The sequence below is a fragment of the Sinocyclocheilus anshuiensis genome, unplaced genomic scaffold (genome assembly GCF_001515605.1).
Source record: "Sinocyclocheilus anshuiensis isolate Anshui unplaced genomic scaffold, SAMN03320099.WGS_v1.1 scaffold1337, whole genome shotgun sequence".
NCBI lineage: Eukaryota > Metazoa > Chordata > Actinopteri > Cypriniformes > Cyprinidae > Sinocyclocheilus > Sinocyclocheilus anshuiensis.
This window is the reverse complement of record NW_015548273.1, coordinates 565,501-581,089: the sequence shown is the minus strand read 5'-3', so window position 1 is coordinate 581,089 and position 15,589 is coordinate 565,501. Positions and strand designations below refer to the sequence as shown.

Here is a 15,589-nt window from a genome sequence, read left to right as displayed (position 1 = left end):
ATAATTTTATATTTGAGAATTTTATATTTTGTTTAACTTTCATTCCTGTCTTTACAACATCCCTTTGGTTTTTCTGCTAGTTTGTCTTTTTTCATTCTATATTTCAAATCATTATTTATTTTGAAACAGAGTTTAAAGTGATTGTTGTTAGGCTATAACATTACATGTGTACTGTGTGTAGCTGGTACATGTGTACTGTATGTACACATTTTTTTTCCTATAACAGTATCATCATTTTAGCCAGGAAACCCTCTCTTCTTATCAAGAACCATTTTTAGCAGTATAGGATTGTTGATTTCTTGAAATATATTGTAGGTTCTTCACATTATTTGCTCTTTAAATCACCAGGTATTATATATATATATATATATATACTATAATAACTCTGGTACACAATGTACTTATGTAAGTTACATAATATTTACAACAGGAATGAAACGGACAAACTAACCTTACTCATTGTTTGACGGATCAAACTGGCGGTTACATTTAACGACTGATCCTCCATATCCACCTTGGGCAGCTCTGGTAATTTTGGACCAATCAGAGTCTCAGTTTCAGATGCTTCATTCAAAAAGAACACTTGTTCCTCCAACTTTCTTTTTCTACTTTCTAAATGTGTAGTCCTTGGCTTGAATCTAACAGAAGGTGAAAGGTTCTTCTGCACATGACTCAAATCTCTCTCTTTAACACTTGAAGATGAGGAGGATGCACTCTGCTTTGATGATTCTGGGACAGGAGGCATGGAATTATGTAGAGAGCCCATCTTATCCTATGTGGGTAGTGTTGTATCTGTGGTCCACTGCAACGGTAATGGCTGTGCAAAACCATGAATTCTATAAGAAACATCCTCCACTGGGAGTGAGGGAAGCACAGGAAAGCCCATGTCGTCAGAGTTTTCATTCTCCGTTCTGGCATTTTCAGAGTTTTTCTGGACCTCAAGTGCTGCAGCTGCTCGTGTGTCTCTGCTCGATGACTCTCTGCTTTCTTCTAGTTTCTGATTGTGATGTTTTGCTAAAAAAAAAAAAATGTAGATTTTCTACAGATGTAACTTATTAGGAGACAATTCATATTATTTAAAATACCTGTATTTTGGCTTGCTCTGTTAACATATCTTCTCCTGTCCTGTAACTTTTGCCTCGTCTCTTCCACAGTTTCATACTCGGGGGCATAGCAGACATGTAACTGACTCCCAAAGAAGCTCTTTTCATCAGTGTGCCATTTAGCTACCCTGCACAATTCCACATTGTAACGCATGTCACTCCATGAAAAAAAGTGTCTTTTGAGTCTCTCATGAACGATTTTATTTATATATACAAAAATCTGACACCAACTTTTTAAAAGTTTTATAGGCATTAAAAAAATTAATCATCCCATTTTTACGGAATTTTCAATTTTAGGTTATCGTATTTAGATTAAATAAACATCAGCATTCAATTCTCTTTATAATAATCATCTTGCAGTGTCATGACCTTGAGCAAAAAAAAAACTTGTAAAATGGTTAAATCAGCTTGTCAGATAAGCCTTACATTGTACGTGAATATTGTTGGCTCCTTGACAAATTGCTTTTAGAAGTCGCTTTGCATAAAAGCATCTGCTAAACGTGTAAATGTAAATTAAACTGTTTATATATTTCTTTTAAAACACGTTTGATACTTATTTAGAAAGGCCATATTAAACTACTGAAAAGTGAAAGTAAAGATATTTACAATATTACAAAAAAAATTTACATTTCTACTTTGTATTCATTATGTGCCAGTTTCCACAAAAAAAAAAAAATTAAGCAGAACAAGTATTTACAACATTGATCATAATAAGAAATATTACTTGAGCAGCTAATCAGCATATTGAAATGATTTCTGAAGAATCATGTGACACTGATGACTGGAGTAATGACTGCTGAAAATTCAGCTTAGCTATCACAGGAATAAGTTACACGTTAAAATATATTAAAACAGAAAATAGTTTTATTTTAAATTGTAATAATATGTCACATTATTACTGTTTTAGTGTCTTTTTTCTTATGAAATAAATGTAGCCTTGCCTAGGTGAGCATAAGAGACTACTTTCAAAAACATTACAAAATTAAGTGTGGCACAAACTCAATTTAAACATGTTTACCTTGCACTCGTCAGCTTCTGTAATTTAAATAAGTAGACTTCAGTGAACTGCTCTGCTGGGTATTCATCCAGCGCCCTGTACTCCTCGATCACTCCATAGAGAGCAAAGAGCTGCACCAGCTCTGTCATAACTCCAATAGCGGGCACTCCTTGAACTATCAGGAACCGAGACTCCAAGTTGATGGTATATACCTGAAATCAGTGATTCAGTCAAAAATATTATTTACTTTGGCTGTGGCTCAAAACCTAGAGAAGTGACTTAGTATACAACATCTTTGTGCATACTGATTAGTACGACATGCTTAAATACAGTGCTCACATAAACAAACATTTTATAAAATAAGCCCACCTTGACAGCCTTGAGGCGTCTTCCCTCTCTGTATTTTGGGCGTGTTTGGGCAACATTTTGTTGCTCGTGGTGTTTATACACTTTTTGTGTGTCCCACACAGAAGGATTAGCGACCTAACGGTCCATTTGTGTAGTGAAGTAGCGACCAAAGAAAACAATAGGTTTTCAAAATACAAGTCTCGTTTTTTTAACGACCATTTTAATTGTTATTGTGGTGATTTGCAATTGCACAGTTCATTTGACATATTAATTCATAATTAAGCAGGGTATGCACCAATTTAATGTCATTTTATTGAACATTTAATAAAGATCACTAAAATGTCATTAAAACTTGTATTAAATGAACTTATTCTGTCACTCGGTTGTTCTTTATTAAGTCTAATTGTGTGTTTCGAATAATTTAAATGTTGTACTTCACCGAAATGGTACGAAACTTTGACTTTTGTCACACATGCTATGTAAACCACTGATTTATAATAGAGAATATAGATCAGTGATGTAAACGCACACACATATCGTGCTTCGTGTTCGAAAAGGCTAATCAAGTCACACTTGCCTGTCAGAAACGCCCGCCATAGGAAATGAATGGTGGAAAAACAATTAATCTACACACAAATGTGACTCCCAACTTAACAAAAACAAAAGGTTAATTTAATATATATATAATATCTAGCCTATGAATATACACCGAGTGTTCTGCAATATTGCATTTATGCTGTTATTAATGAATTTGTAGATCACAGGACTGTTTATCTTGACTTATTTTAAACCTACACATAAGATAATTCCCTTGGCAATAAATAGACCAACTCAGAGAGGTCCTGCAGTTCAAAACATGCATGTATACCAATGTAGTCTTTAATATAGCCTACTCCACATATAATCATATTTTAATATTTCATAATGACATCAGATTCTAGACTCAGGTTCTTCTTTTCATTAACTTCTCATAATTTGCTGATACAAGCATTGAGAAGGATTCCTACTGAATCAAAGCGAAAAATGTCTAAAGACATTGTATACTCTAACAAAGTTGACAAGGATGATCCAAATGAGTGTCATTTAGGTGAGTTTTCATTGAGAGATGTTTTTCTACTCTTATATTCTCACATAACTGCATTTTTGTAAATGTACCTGTTCAAGTGAAGAGTGAGTATGAGTACAGTTTATGAGCAACAGGCAAATGTTTGCAGTAAAACTTTGAGTTTAGAGGTTCTAATTATGTTGTATGGTTTAGGTAAAAGCAGTATCATGTTAACATGTTAAATGATTATGTTCAAGATCAATTAAAGTGAAATATGAAGTGAAGTGACGTGACATGTGGCCAAGTATGGTGACCCATACTTGGAATTCGTGCTCTGCAATTAACCCATCCAAAGTGCACACACACACACACACACAGCAGTGAACACACACACAGCAGTGAACACACACCCGGAGCAGTGAGCAGCCATTTATGCTGCGGCTCCCGGGGAGCAGTTGGGGCCCTTGCTCAAGGGCACCTCAGTCGTGGTATTGAAGGTGGGAGAGAGCGCTGTACATTCACTCCCCCCACCTACAATCCCTGCCGGTACGAGACTCAAAACGAGACTCTTGGGTTACAAGTCCGACTCTCTAACCATTAGGCCACGACTTCCCCATATATGGCATATTCTCCGAAAAACAATGTGCAAAATTTAAGGGTACCTTATGGATACACATTACTACTCTAAGGTACTACATAATATGCTCCATTTAGATAGTACAAAGAGGGTACCTTCCCCAGTGACAAGCTGTTATATATTCAAAAGACATGTAAGAATTTCACAGTGGTGTGTTAGCATGTGAATGAGCATGATCTTTTGGATAAGATTGAGGTTACAGCAGATAACAAATGGGGAAGTTGGGTCCAACAGTTGTGTTGTAAGTTTTAAAAGTGCAGGGGGGACATCTGGGTGGTTGCAAGGGCTGGAAGATCTTTTTCTGTTTTCTATTTAATGTGAAGACTATCTTGCAAACTCTCAGTGACCTTCCTAATGTGGAAAAAAAAATCATGGCAGGATGTTGTGATGTTCTTATGAAATCATGGTAATGTTAGCACATTAATAAAAGGGTATCGCCCACACGCAGCACTGGGTGCAAAGCATTACTAAACAATTACTGTAATTTAATTACTCTTCCCTTGAAAAAGTAAAGTAATGGATTGCTCTTATTTTTTTGTAATTAGTTACTTACTTCTGATGTAATTGCATTAAATACTGTATAGACTACGGAACAATTCTGTATAAAACAATAGTTGATTTAACATCAAAATGTAACATCCAATGTTAACATGTATGTTTTAAGGTAATCTTCTCCCTTTACATACTCAGTTTAAGAATAATTTATGCAATTATTATTTGTTTGAAAGAATTAAAAAAAGCAGTCTCATGTCTATCCTTGTACTGTTCAATTAGTCGAGGCTGATATGGGATTTTGAAAGTAATTAGCAATAATAAGCAATGAAAGACTTTTTAGAGAAAGTAATTAGTAGCCTACAGTTATGTACTTACACTGTTGAAGATGTAATTAGTAGCTAGTAACTTTGCTCATTGTGCTTGTTCAAACTATTTTATCAGTATATATGATTAAAACTTGATTAAATGTGTTGTGATTTAGCACAGTAAAACACTCTCTCCTATCAATTCTTGTAGGTGATTCTTCTCGAGCTCCGCAAAAGAGCAAACCGTGCTGTGACTGTGTTCGACTGGTACTGATGTTGTTCTGTATTCTCCTCACGGGTGTGCTGATCGCACTCAGCTTCCAGTGTACGCATGTGCCCTTAACACTTGCTCTTTATCCTATCCAAAGTAATCCAAAGATCTATATATCTTATGGCTGGCACAAATTAATCTTGGGTCTGAGTTCAGTAACTAGTATTATGAGTCATATATTTCAATAAGCAATTTAAATGCAGACTACATCTAACCACAACCTACTTTAGATGTATATACAGAGAAAAAGTTTGAAGATCTTCACCAGCTCCAAAATACGCTGAACGAAAATTTAACAGGTGGACTCTTAAATTAAATCGAGTTTAAAACAATAGATAAAATCCCGCAATATGAATATACATACAGTACAAAGTTTTGTCGATTTCAAACAGCATTTTCAGTGGCGCTTCAAGACATGCATCACTGGGCACAAAATCTGTCCAAGGCTCCGAAGGACAGTGGTAAGTGAATATTACACAACTTTTGTCACCATTAAAGATGTAACAAATTGATCACTTTCAAATGCAATAAACCTATAGCGTGTCCAAAAGACTGGGAGTATCATGCGGGAAAATGTTACCATTTCTCCACAAACGAACTGAACTGGACTGATAGTCCAGATGCCTGTATCTCAGATGGCGGTCATCTGCTGATCATAAACAGCAGAGACAAACCGTTTTGTCCAATGAATATTAATAATATTTCTGTTGAAATGAATATTACAAGTATGCAGTGTAAATAACAAGCCAACACTTTGTAAAAAAAAAAAAAAAAGGAGTTCCTGATGGGCATTTTAAAAACCAAATATATAGATTTGTTCTGGATCGGTCTGACAGATGAGAAGAATCGATGGCTATGGGTAGACAACACCAAACTTAATGAAGATATAGGGTATTTACACTCTTAGCACTCAAAATGTTTAATTTATGCTTCTTTAAAACTTAAACCTTGTTTATTTTTGTTGAGAAAATTCTCACAATCGAATCATTTCTTTCAGTTACTGGACTGCAAAGGAACAAGATAACTGGCCAGGACATGAAGGAGTACTCCAGTGGAGAGAACTGTGCTCACATAACTACATCCAGGAACTTAATCGCTGTTTGATGCAGTCTGCAACAACGCACTCAGGCTACGTCCACACGCAGCCAGAGCTTTCCCTATCCGATCTTTTTTTCCCCTCAAGAAATATCTGCGTCCACACGAAACTATAGAAGCCCGTTTCTGCCACTGAATAAAAAAAATATAATTATGTAAGTCATAATAATGAGAAACTTTCTCAAAATTATGACTTAGTATCACGTTATATTGAGAAACTTTCTCGTAATAATGACTTAGTTTCTCGTAATAATGAGAAACTTTCTAATGACAACCTAATCCACAAAAAAAAAAAAAAAGACTTAATCGACGCATGCGCAACGCAAGAGTGACAGCACGCTAGCGACATCTGTTGGTCAAAGCCATGCAGGAACACCGCAAACATTGCTTTGTTCTGTAATCTAAAGTATAATGCTATAGTCTGTCATTAAATAACGATTTCAGATAGATTATCTGTATGTAGTCTTTTGTTACTTTGTAGCACTTACCAACAAGTTACTCTGCCAGACAATGATCATGGCTTCAGATATAGAAGAATATATTTCAACAAAAATCACACGCATTTTATGAAGAAATGAAAGCCATTACACATATAAACTTAATGAATAGATGTTAATTTCGATGATTTGTTAGTTTTATTAGCTGTCAAATAACCTCGAGTCGTTTTTTTTTTAAACTGGTTCACAAACTATCTATCCGAATCCGGAAACTAATCAGACTTCTAATAACTTTTAGCGAGCATGAGGGAGGCGAATGGTAATAAAAGTATAAAAATTAAAATAATATGTTATCTCACAAATCTCGTAATTACGGCTTTTAGCGAGCATGAGGGAGGTGATGGTGCTTCTCAAACGGAAGGCTGCATCCTCAAATTCAGATGATCTCAGTACCGACTCGTTTTCTTTCAGTTTATTTTCGTGAATTTAAATGTGTGCAGCCTTCGTAGGATGCAGCCTTCCGTTTGAGAGGCACCCATAGATAAGCTTTGTTGAACTGAAAAAGACTCTGATTGAGGAGTCGATTCCCCTTGATTGAATCGATACTTTTGGGAATCGTTTCCCAGCCCTAGATTTATCCACTCTGGGACCCGGTTTAAAAAAATATCGGTTTCACTCTCCCAAAACGCCGGATCCGTGTGGACGAAACGCCTATACGATACAAAATGTATGCGTATACAGCTAAACGCGTCTCCGTGTGGACGGGGCCTCAGAATATGTGAGAGCAGATCCTCCAGACAAACATAGTGGCCATGTTAAGTAATGTGTCATCAAATTATTTGGAAACAGAAATGTGGCTTATGACAAGGGAACATTAGTCCTGTATATCTACTTAAGGCCCGGGTATACTTCACTCTCAGCATCCTGTTCCTGTGTCCAAGTCATGCAAAAGCTGTTATATTTAAAATGTACCAAACCACTTTTCAATCTGATGTCTGTCAGTCTTTAAAAGATTTGTAGTGCTCCAAAACCATTTTTCTAAGTAAAAAGGTAAAACAACTGATGTAGCATCTATAACAATTTTTTTAATTATTTGTGAAATGCATTAGCAATTTCTGAGTGAAAACTGTTTCAAAGTAAATTCTACACCAACTGTTTTCAGTGTGAATATATTTGCTGCAGCATAAAATCTATTTTGCTTGCCATGTAGAAAATTAATTATCAAGAAACAGTACAAAATGCTATTTTTCTACCTTTTCATTCTTTTCTAATTATACTGGCATAGTTATAGTTATAAGTAAATTATTTCTAAAATCACCACCAGGGTTTCATGACAAAAAATGTGTAGGTTTATGCACCAAGTGTTTCTGTGCAAGTAAAAAGGTGATGTTTGTATCTCTTTTTCAGTCAATAAAGATGAAAGACTTGCAGAATCAGTTTCACATAAATATCCATAAAAAAGAAATCAAGAGTCAATTTCAGGAACATTCCATCTATTTGGACCAACATGGCTTGCAATGAAAAACAACAATTTCAAAATCTTTTTTTGGAATGATGCTGTCAATGTCTTTAGTGTTTAAATATAAAACAAAGGTGGCGACTTACAATAATCCCACTGTAATGTTGTACTTCCTTGTAACTAAAAGAAGATTGAAAATGAAAAAAAAAAAATGACAAACCACTTGCTTTCCAGCATTCAGAACAACAGTCAAAATCCCAGAGGACACATTCAGGTTTTTTCATTATTTTGGTACTAAAACGGTGTGAAGTCCGAGTCACTGTCTGAGTCAGTCTCATTGGGTGATTGGTCTCTCTCCAGGTGCAGCTCTCTGACAGTAAGGATACGTGTGAGCATGCTGTCCAGAGCCTCATCACTCAGAGAGGTGGTTGAGAACCATGTGGGACTGCTGGGTACACATGAGCGCTCGGGGCTCAGGTAAAACTGGGTTGTGTCATGTCTTATGCCGGGTGAACTGGAAGAAACAACATTGTATGACAACCAAATACACCATGATTCGTTTTATTAAACAAAATGCTGACGTACCATTTTGAGAGATAGAACTCGTACAGCCTGACAGGACAGCGGAGGGGATTGTCTGAATTCTGCCGTATTTTTAGCACCCTTTGCCGTTCATCTTCCTTCTTCTTCTTCTTTAGAGGGACACCGTCTAAATTGGACAAAATTACTAAGTAGAAAAATAATTAACAAAAAACACACTATGAAAGGTATAACTGACCACTGACCTGTGCTTGCATCCTCTTTTGGGGGATAGAAACGCAGGAAGGACACTTTGTTGTTGGCCTGTCCTCGAGAGTAGCGTTTGATGTGGCCAAAAGAGAGGCGACGGTGCTGCTCCGCTGTCTTGTAGTTGAAGTACTTGGAGAAGAAATAGAGCAGCGTGTTGAGCAGCACACCAGGTGAAAACGCCCCCAGCTGTTTACAGTCCCACAGATGATACTCCTCCACACGAGAATGAACGTAACCTGAGCAAACACAGACACATTTGTGGAGCAGCAGCAAAACAAGCTAGTCACACATTTGTTTTAAATTGCTCACCACTGGGCAAAATAGTTGGTTTCCACCCTCTGAGTATGTTGCTCATTTCATGGCAGAATTTGGTGTAGAAGACGTCTGCGAAGATGTTCTCCATCCGATTGTTCTCAAACAGGTACTGCAAATATGAATGACATGAGATAAAACAAATCAACTATATAACATGGCTGAATGTGTTCAGGTTGTGTGGTTTCTTTTCGATTTACCTGCTGGATTCCCAAGCAGAGATAAAAGATGCTGTCAGGGCTGTATTTCTCTCCACTGGGACGACGAACCTCAGAAATGAACTTGCAGAGGCCGTAGCTTAGTTCAGCCGTGCAACACTTCAACAAGTCCTCCTTTAGTGTCATACTGCGTGCTATTGATGATGAAGTAGTGTTTAATGCTTAAATGGCACAAAATCTGTCTACGATAAGTAAAAATGACTAATTAATCCAAATTTTTATTGTTGATTTATTTGATTATTCATTTTACCCAAGATAATGTGACCCAGTATTGCTTCTGAATAAAATATTTTAAAACATAGAACTTGTTTTTGGGATGAAATGCTGGATAAAAAGCAAACTGAGGCTTACAGCCAAATTTGAGAGTCTCTATGTTCGGTTGGGTGTTCCTCCAGCGTACCCACTTCTTCCAGGCTTTGACTCCGTATTCATGTTGCAGTTTGGAGAGGCTGTTTGGAGGTGCTGATGCACACTTACTGCCCTACATTCCAACAAAACACACAATAATCAGAAATCATTTATAATGATATGATACGTTAAGAGTTTGGTTGGTGGGCAGGAATAATTCTGCTTTAGTACTTACTTGTTTCTTCTCAGGGAAGCCATCATGTCCTCTCTTGCGTGATCTCTGTTTGCCAGAATTAATCTCCTTTTGCATTTGCTTTCTGAAAAGTTCAATGCTTTCTGAAATGTGAAAGGATAAAGATGTATGAAATATGAATGGAAGATAATAAAAAACCTGTTGGTGTGTCTTAACCTCTTAGCCACAGCAGAAGCTCTTACCGATTGGGAAATCAGCCTCCAAGTCCATCTGTGGCTCTTCAGCTGCAGTGGAGACTGGAGTCACTGTGGCAGATCTGGACGGAGGAGGCCTCTCAGGCTCTGGGGTTTGGTCCCATGTCTGGGCAGGAGACACAGAGTCCTCCTCCCAACTCAGATTGCTGGATAGATCTTCCAAATCAAGGCCCTCCATTATGCTACCAGTCTGATCTGAGCAACAAAACAGGTGGCTTCAAAGATATGTATGTGACCAAAACTATTAAATGTGCATTTGCATATGTATTATACAGCCTAAAGACCATAACCCTCAAATTCTCCATTATTTACCACTAGAGATGATTTGTTTCTCCTCCTCTGCATCCTCAGCCACCATCTCTGCCATCATGATGAGGTCGGCCTCCAGAGGGTTATTAGGGATCTTCTCTTTGATTTCCTGAATGGTTTTCACAATGTGCTCAGCACTGTCCATAGTTGTAGGGAAGAACAAGGGCACCGGAACCTGCATAGAAGCTATTATTACATCACAGACTACAAAACTACATTGAGTCAGAGAGGCAACTGTCTACATATCTACTTTTAACAAGTTTAAAGGAATATTCAAAGCTAAATACACTTTTGTGATATGCTGTTAACACAGAAAATAATTCTGACTCGGAAAGTGAGGAGGAAGGGTAGATAGTAGATGTACCGGAAGTGGAAGCCCCACAGACTGTGGAATGTATTGAGTGTAGAGATGCATGGGAACTGGCACATACACTGGCACTGGCACAGGTAGTACTATCACTTTAGGAGTTCCATCTGCAGGATTAAAAAAAGGAGAAAAAAAAGTGTCAGGATAAACAACAGTAGTTGTTTACTAAAGGGGGAAACACAAACGGGGAAGAGCTGTCCAGAATAAGGTTGCTAAAAAGTGAAGTCATTGTCACACTGGAGCTGGTTAGTACCTATTTGTGTCTCAGCATCACAGGTGTGGGGTTTACAGGACGTGGCTTTGTTTTTGCTTATGGATTTATAAGGCAAGTCCTTGTCATTCCGTGTTTTGGATGACGAGACAGGAGCTTTCACAGCACGTTTCTGTGAGCAGAGCAAAGAACAAGATATTTGTTTACAGCAAATCAGACTGATCTAAACAAGCATTACTGGAAAAAATAAAAAAAAAACACCGGACAAATTAGACAATTTGAATCCTGATTCTGCTTTCAATAAGTATAGAAAGTTTTCAGTTTTTAGACTGTGGGTATAAATACAGATTCTTCCTGAACTCACATTTCCTGTGACTTTTACAGGAACAGAGCCTGAGGAAACAGGGTTAAATATGAATGATTTGAGCAACAAACAACGCATCTCAGTCTTTAATCATATGCATTATGTAAAAGTGTTTTGTTCAGGTTGACATGAGGGTTTAGATAGTTAATGCTTCTGAGGATAATCACCTTTTGGATTTGTGCTTCCCAAAACACCTGGCTGATCGTTGGATGCACTTGAAAGCGAGACGACATTTGCAATGACCGGTGTGCCCTCTTTAGTACTTTGAGGAACTGCAGAGGATACTGGAGTCACACCTGTGTAGACAGTGACAGCACAGGACTCCAGACTAAAGAAAATGAAACTTTTAGGATGTAATAACTTTAGCCAGCCAATTACAGAATCTATAGAACAAAGACTGGATGGGATAAAAGCAGACCAATACACCCAAATATCTGTAGGAAGACATACCTTGTGTGGCTGGAGATTTACTTGTAGCTTTGATAACGGCTCCAGTGATGCCCTGCAGACTGCAGAAGAACATCAGGCATCGCAGGCTGCAGAAATGCTTCATCTCACCCAGCCATTTCACAATCTCAGTCATCTTCTTCATCTGCCTGCACATTGAGCACTTTATTTCCTGTCAAAATTGTGCAGCAGGAACATTTACTGTTACTTTCAGAAGCCACATCTGTTGCATAATGCCTTAAAGGGATAGTTCACCCAAAAATGAAAATTTGACTCGCGCAAACTCATTCGGGAGTGGTGACTTTCCACGTATTCCCAACTTCTGAGCCTGCTCGCCTGAAGTTATGGTTGATTGCTCTTCGGCTGGATATCAACACACCCATTAACGTAAACTACGCCAGAGCGCATACACACCTCACGCATCGGCTGCCGTGCGCGTGCTCAAGGAAGTTGGACATAGTGTTGTATTAGAGGTAAAAAATTATATAAATACTGTTCGGTTTCTCGCACAAACCGATCGTTTCGTGTCTTAGGACATCAATGTGTCGTCACGAGCCGCAGGGTTTAATTTGGATTTGTCTGTGCATGTTTTTTTTACTCTCATAAATTTTGTTACTATTGCCATGCATTATACGACTGATAGACTGCAACGGCTGGACTTAAAAATCATAATTTGTGTTCTACTGAAGAAGTCACCTACATCTTGGATGCCCTGGGGGTAAGCAGATAAACATCAAATTTTCATTTTTGGGTGAACTATCCCTTTAAGTCTAATGATGCAGCACAATGGTACTTTAAAACAACATTTGACCTTTTCACTGGCTTTTTATACATAACTAAATAAGTAAATAATTAATTAACTACCTAACCAGCTATATAACTGCATAACTAACTAAACAACTAACAAAAGTAAACAACTAAGTAAATAAACTAACTAAACAACTACAACTAAATCTACGAAGCCTGTTTAGTTAGTAAATAACTAAAGTATGAAACCAAGTAAATTAAATAACCAAATAAATAACTACATAATTAAATAACTAAGTAAATAGATTAAATAAGAAAATAACGAAATAAATAACTACATAACTAAATAGCTAAACAAACAACTCAACTACACAAGTAAACAACTAACTAAATAAAATATTACCTGACGGATCAATAAATTATGTTTTAACAAGCAATCATTCCCACAGAACTCCTCTTGTTTGCCATCAAAGACATCAGTCACTACAGTCTTAGAAGTGCTGTTACAGTAGACGCAGTTGCAACAGTGTTTCTTTCCCCGGCGTTTGAAGAGGCTATTCTCGAAGAGTGTCTTGCATCCTGTACAGAAAGGAAAACCACAAACACAAGGTCACGTATACAAATTGATATGGTTATTAATTTAATGTTAAAATACTGCCAAACAATAAAATAAAAACAAGGTCCTAATTATGCTTATAGCTTACTCTCACTGCAGAAAGAACGGTCAACCTTGTTTATCCTTCTCACTATTTTTACAATTTTATCAAGCTTGCAGTATTCACAGCGAGCCTCCATGCGATAGATCCTTCTGAACTCATCAATACAAGTGTTACCACAGAAGGCGTACATTTTCCTCTGAAAGATCAGATAAAAAAAATAAAAAAATGTTACAAGCATGTACTCAACCAGGCCCTCAGGCAACTGAAAATAAAACTGTAGGTTGGTTAATAGTAATAATGACAAACTGGAAAAAAAAAATCAGGAACAAAAAAATTAATTTTAAAACAAAGTATTTGTAATGGGCCTAATAAAACAAGTAGGTCTAGTGAACAGGAGTACCCTAAACTCCAGCAGCTCTGGTCTGTGAAAGAATGAGTTCAGACACTGAAAGCAGGGGATCTTGGTGACTGTCTGCACCGGACCACTGGAAGAGCTAGTCTTCACTGATGAGCTGGAGTCTGAGGAAGCAGGTTTGGGGGCAGCAGGTTTTGGGGTAGATGTGTTGTTGCTTGTAGAGGTTACAGTATTTACCGGCATGATAGGTTTCATCTTACTGAAGGACTCCTGAACCAAGCAAAACAAAAACCAACACAAACTGACATCATTCAAATCAATCAATATGTATGACTACTATAATATTTTAAAGACGATCAGTGGCAGACATGACAGAACTGTACCTGATATACTAGTACACAGGAATATGAGCAGAAGTTCTGAACGGATCCATCAAGCATGGATATGTGGTATTGAGGCACTAGTTTCAGCTTGCAGTTGTTGCATTCCACTGCAATACCTTGTTTGCATGCAGACAATAAAGACATTCAAGCATAATTTTCCAAACAGAACAAAACGAAACAGTTTTAAATGTCAAATTGTTTATATAAAAATGAAAATGTAGTCACGATTTACACAAAATCTTAATTTACTCACCATCAAGTCGTTCCAAACCTGTAAGACTTTCATTTGTCTGTGGAACACAAAAGAAGATAATTTGAAAAATGTGTAAGTGTTGTTTGTTTATACAATTAAAGTCAATGGGGTTTAATATTTTCTGTTGTGTTCCACAGAAATAAAAAAAAAAAATCATACAGGTTTGGAACGATATGAGAGCGAGCAATGATGAATTTTATTTTTTAGTTAAAATTTCATTTATTAAAATGACACTTATATATATATATATATATATATATATATATATTAGTGCTGTCAATCGATTAAAACAATTAATTAATCGCACATTTTTCTGAAATTAATCACGATTAAATTCCACCTAACATTAAAAATACATTTTTAAAAATACTTTTACATTGCAATAATTTCACATTCAATCTTCAAATTAATGTAGAACCAACAGAAACAAAGACATTTTTAATATTTGTATAATGGCATCTTTTTTATGACTGAAGGCCAGTATCACTCTGATATCTCTATGAAATAGTTTTTTCTATGCTTGTTTCTAATTTAAGTGAACTTAAAACAATCTTCACATAAACCCATTATAATAAATGTCATATTTACCTGTGCCCTTCAACAAGTAGAAAATATACAGAAATTTAATAAAGTTATCAAACAATAAATTCTAAATTAAATATAGATGAATACTTAAAGCTAGGGATGCTCCAATCCGTCTTTTTCGCCTGCGATACCGATACCTAGGGTTCGGTATTGGCCGATACCGATCCGATACCAGTGAAGTTTTTTTCCCTCATTTAAATAAATGTAGAATTTATACATCTCTGTGTGTGGAACTGATAATCATTCTTTCACAATCTACTAGATACAGACTACTTCATCATAAAGAAAAATAAAAGAAACAATAAATATGAAAAATATATAGGCCTATGTATATTTATAATCTATGACAGAAATGTATCAAACTATGTTAGTGGATAATTCGGCAGCAAAAGTTATTCTAGAAAAATCAGTGCACAATAATTTTAGAAATCCAAACATTTAGTGAAAAAAACAATATTTTGTGGGGAACAAATAAAAGTGTTGCACTAAATATGGTAAAATGTTACACATTGCTATTTGTATGATAAAATCCATTCATTAAAAACATTCATATATATATATTTAAGTATATACTATAAAATTAAAATACATTTCTTTTAAATG

At 36.4% G+C, this 15,589-nt stretch overlaps 1 protein-coding gene and 1 pseudogene across 2 annotated transcripts in view; both read right to left on the bottom strand.

The window, feature by feature from the left end:
• The window catches only part of LOC107655755 (RNA-binding protein 48-like), a 5,165-nt pseudogene extending 2,567 nt beyond the window's left edge, over positions 1 to 2,598 (bottom strand).
• Positions 2,599 to 8,218: 5,620 nt separating this feature from the next.
• LOC107655757 (zinc finger MYM-type protein 4-like) overlaps positions 8,219 to 15,589 on the bottom strand; it is a 29,942-nt gene continuing 22,571 nt past the window's right edge. The window contains exons 12-29 of one of the 2 annotated variants that reach the window (XM_016443335.1): positions 14,149 to 14,276; positions 13,811 to 14,035; positions 13,456 to 13,606; positions 13,155 to 13,330; positions 12,008 to 12,176; positions 11,725 to 11,853; positions 11,558 to 11,586; positions 11,236 to 11,365; positions 10,980 to 11,089; positions 10,619 to 10,790; positions 10,295 to 10,501; positions 10,095 to 10,195; positions 9,863 to 9,992; positions 9,494 to 9,645; positions 9,291 to 9,405; positions 8,978 to 9,217; positions 8,778 to 8,901; positions 8,219 to 8,706 (exon numbers count right to left, since the gene is read on the bottom strand). In XM_016443335.1, coding sequence (XP_016298821.1) covers positions 8,487 to 8,706; positions 8,778 to 8,901; positions 8,978 to 9,217; positions 9,291 to 9,405; positions 9,494 to 9,645; positions 9,863 to 9,992; positions 10,095 to 10,195; positions 10,295 to 10,501; positions 10,619 to 10,790; positions 10,980 to 11,089; positions 11,236 to 11,365; positions 11,558 to 11,586; positions 11,725 to 11,853; positions 12,008 to 12,176; positions 13,155 to 13,330; positions 13,456 to 13,606; positions 13,811 to 14,035; positions 14,149 to 14,276 — 2,708 coding nt within the window. In that variant the 3' untranslated portion in view covers positions 8,219 to 8,486. The remainder of the gene's footprint in view (positions 8,707 to 8,777; positions 8,902 to 8,977; positions 9,218 to 9,290; positions 9,406 to 9,493; positions 9,646 to 9,862; positions 9,993 to 10,094; positions 10,196 to 10,294; positions 10,502 to 10,618; positions 10,791 to 10,979; positions 11,090 to 11,235; positions 11,366 to 11,557; positions 11,587 to 11,724; positions 11,854 to 12,007; positions 12,177 to 13,154; positions 13,331 to 13,455; positions 13,607 to 13,810; positions 14,036 to 14,148; positions 14,277 to 15,589) is intronic. The other variant, XM_016443336.1, reaches the window with a different exon arrangement.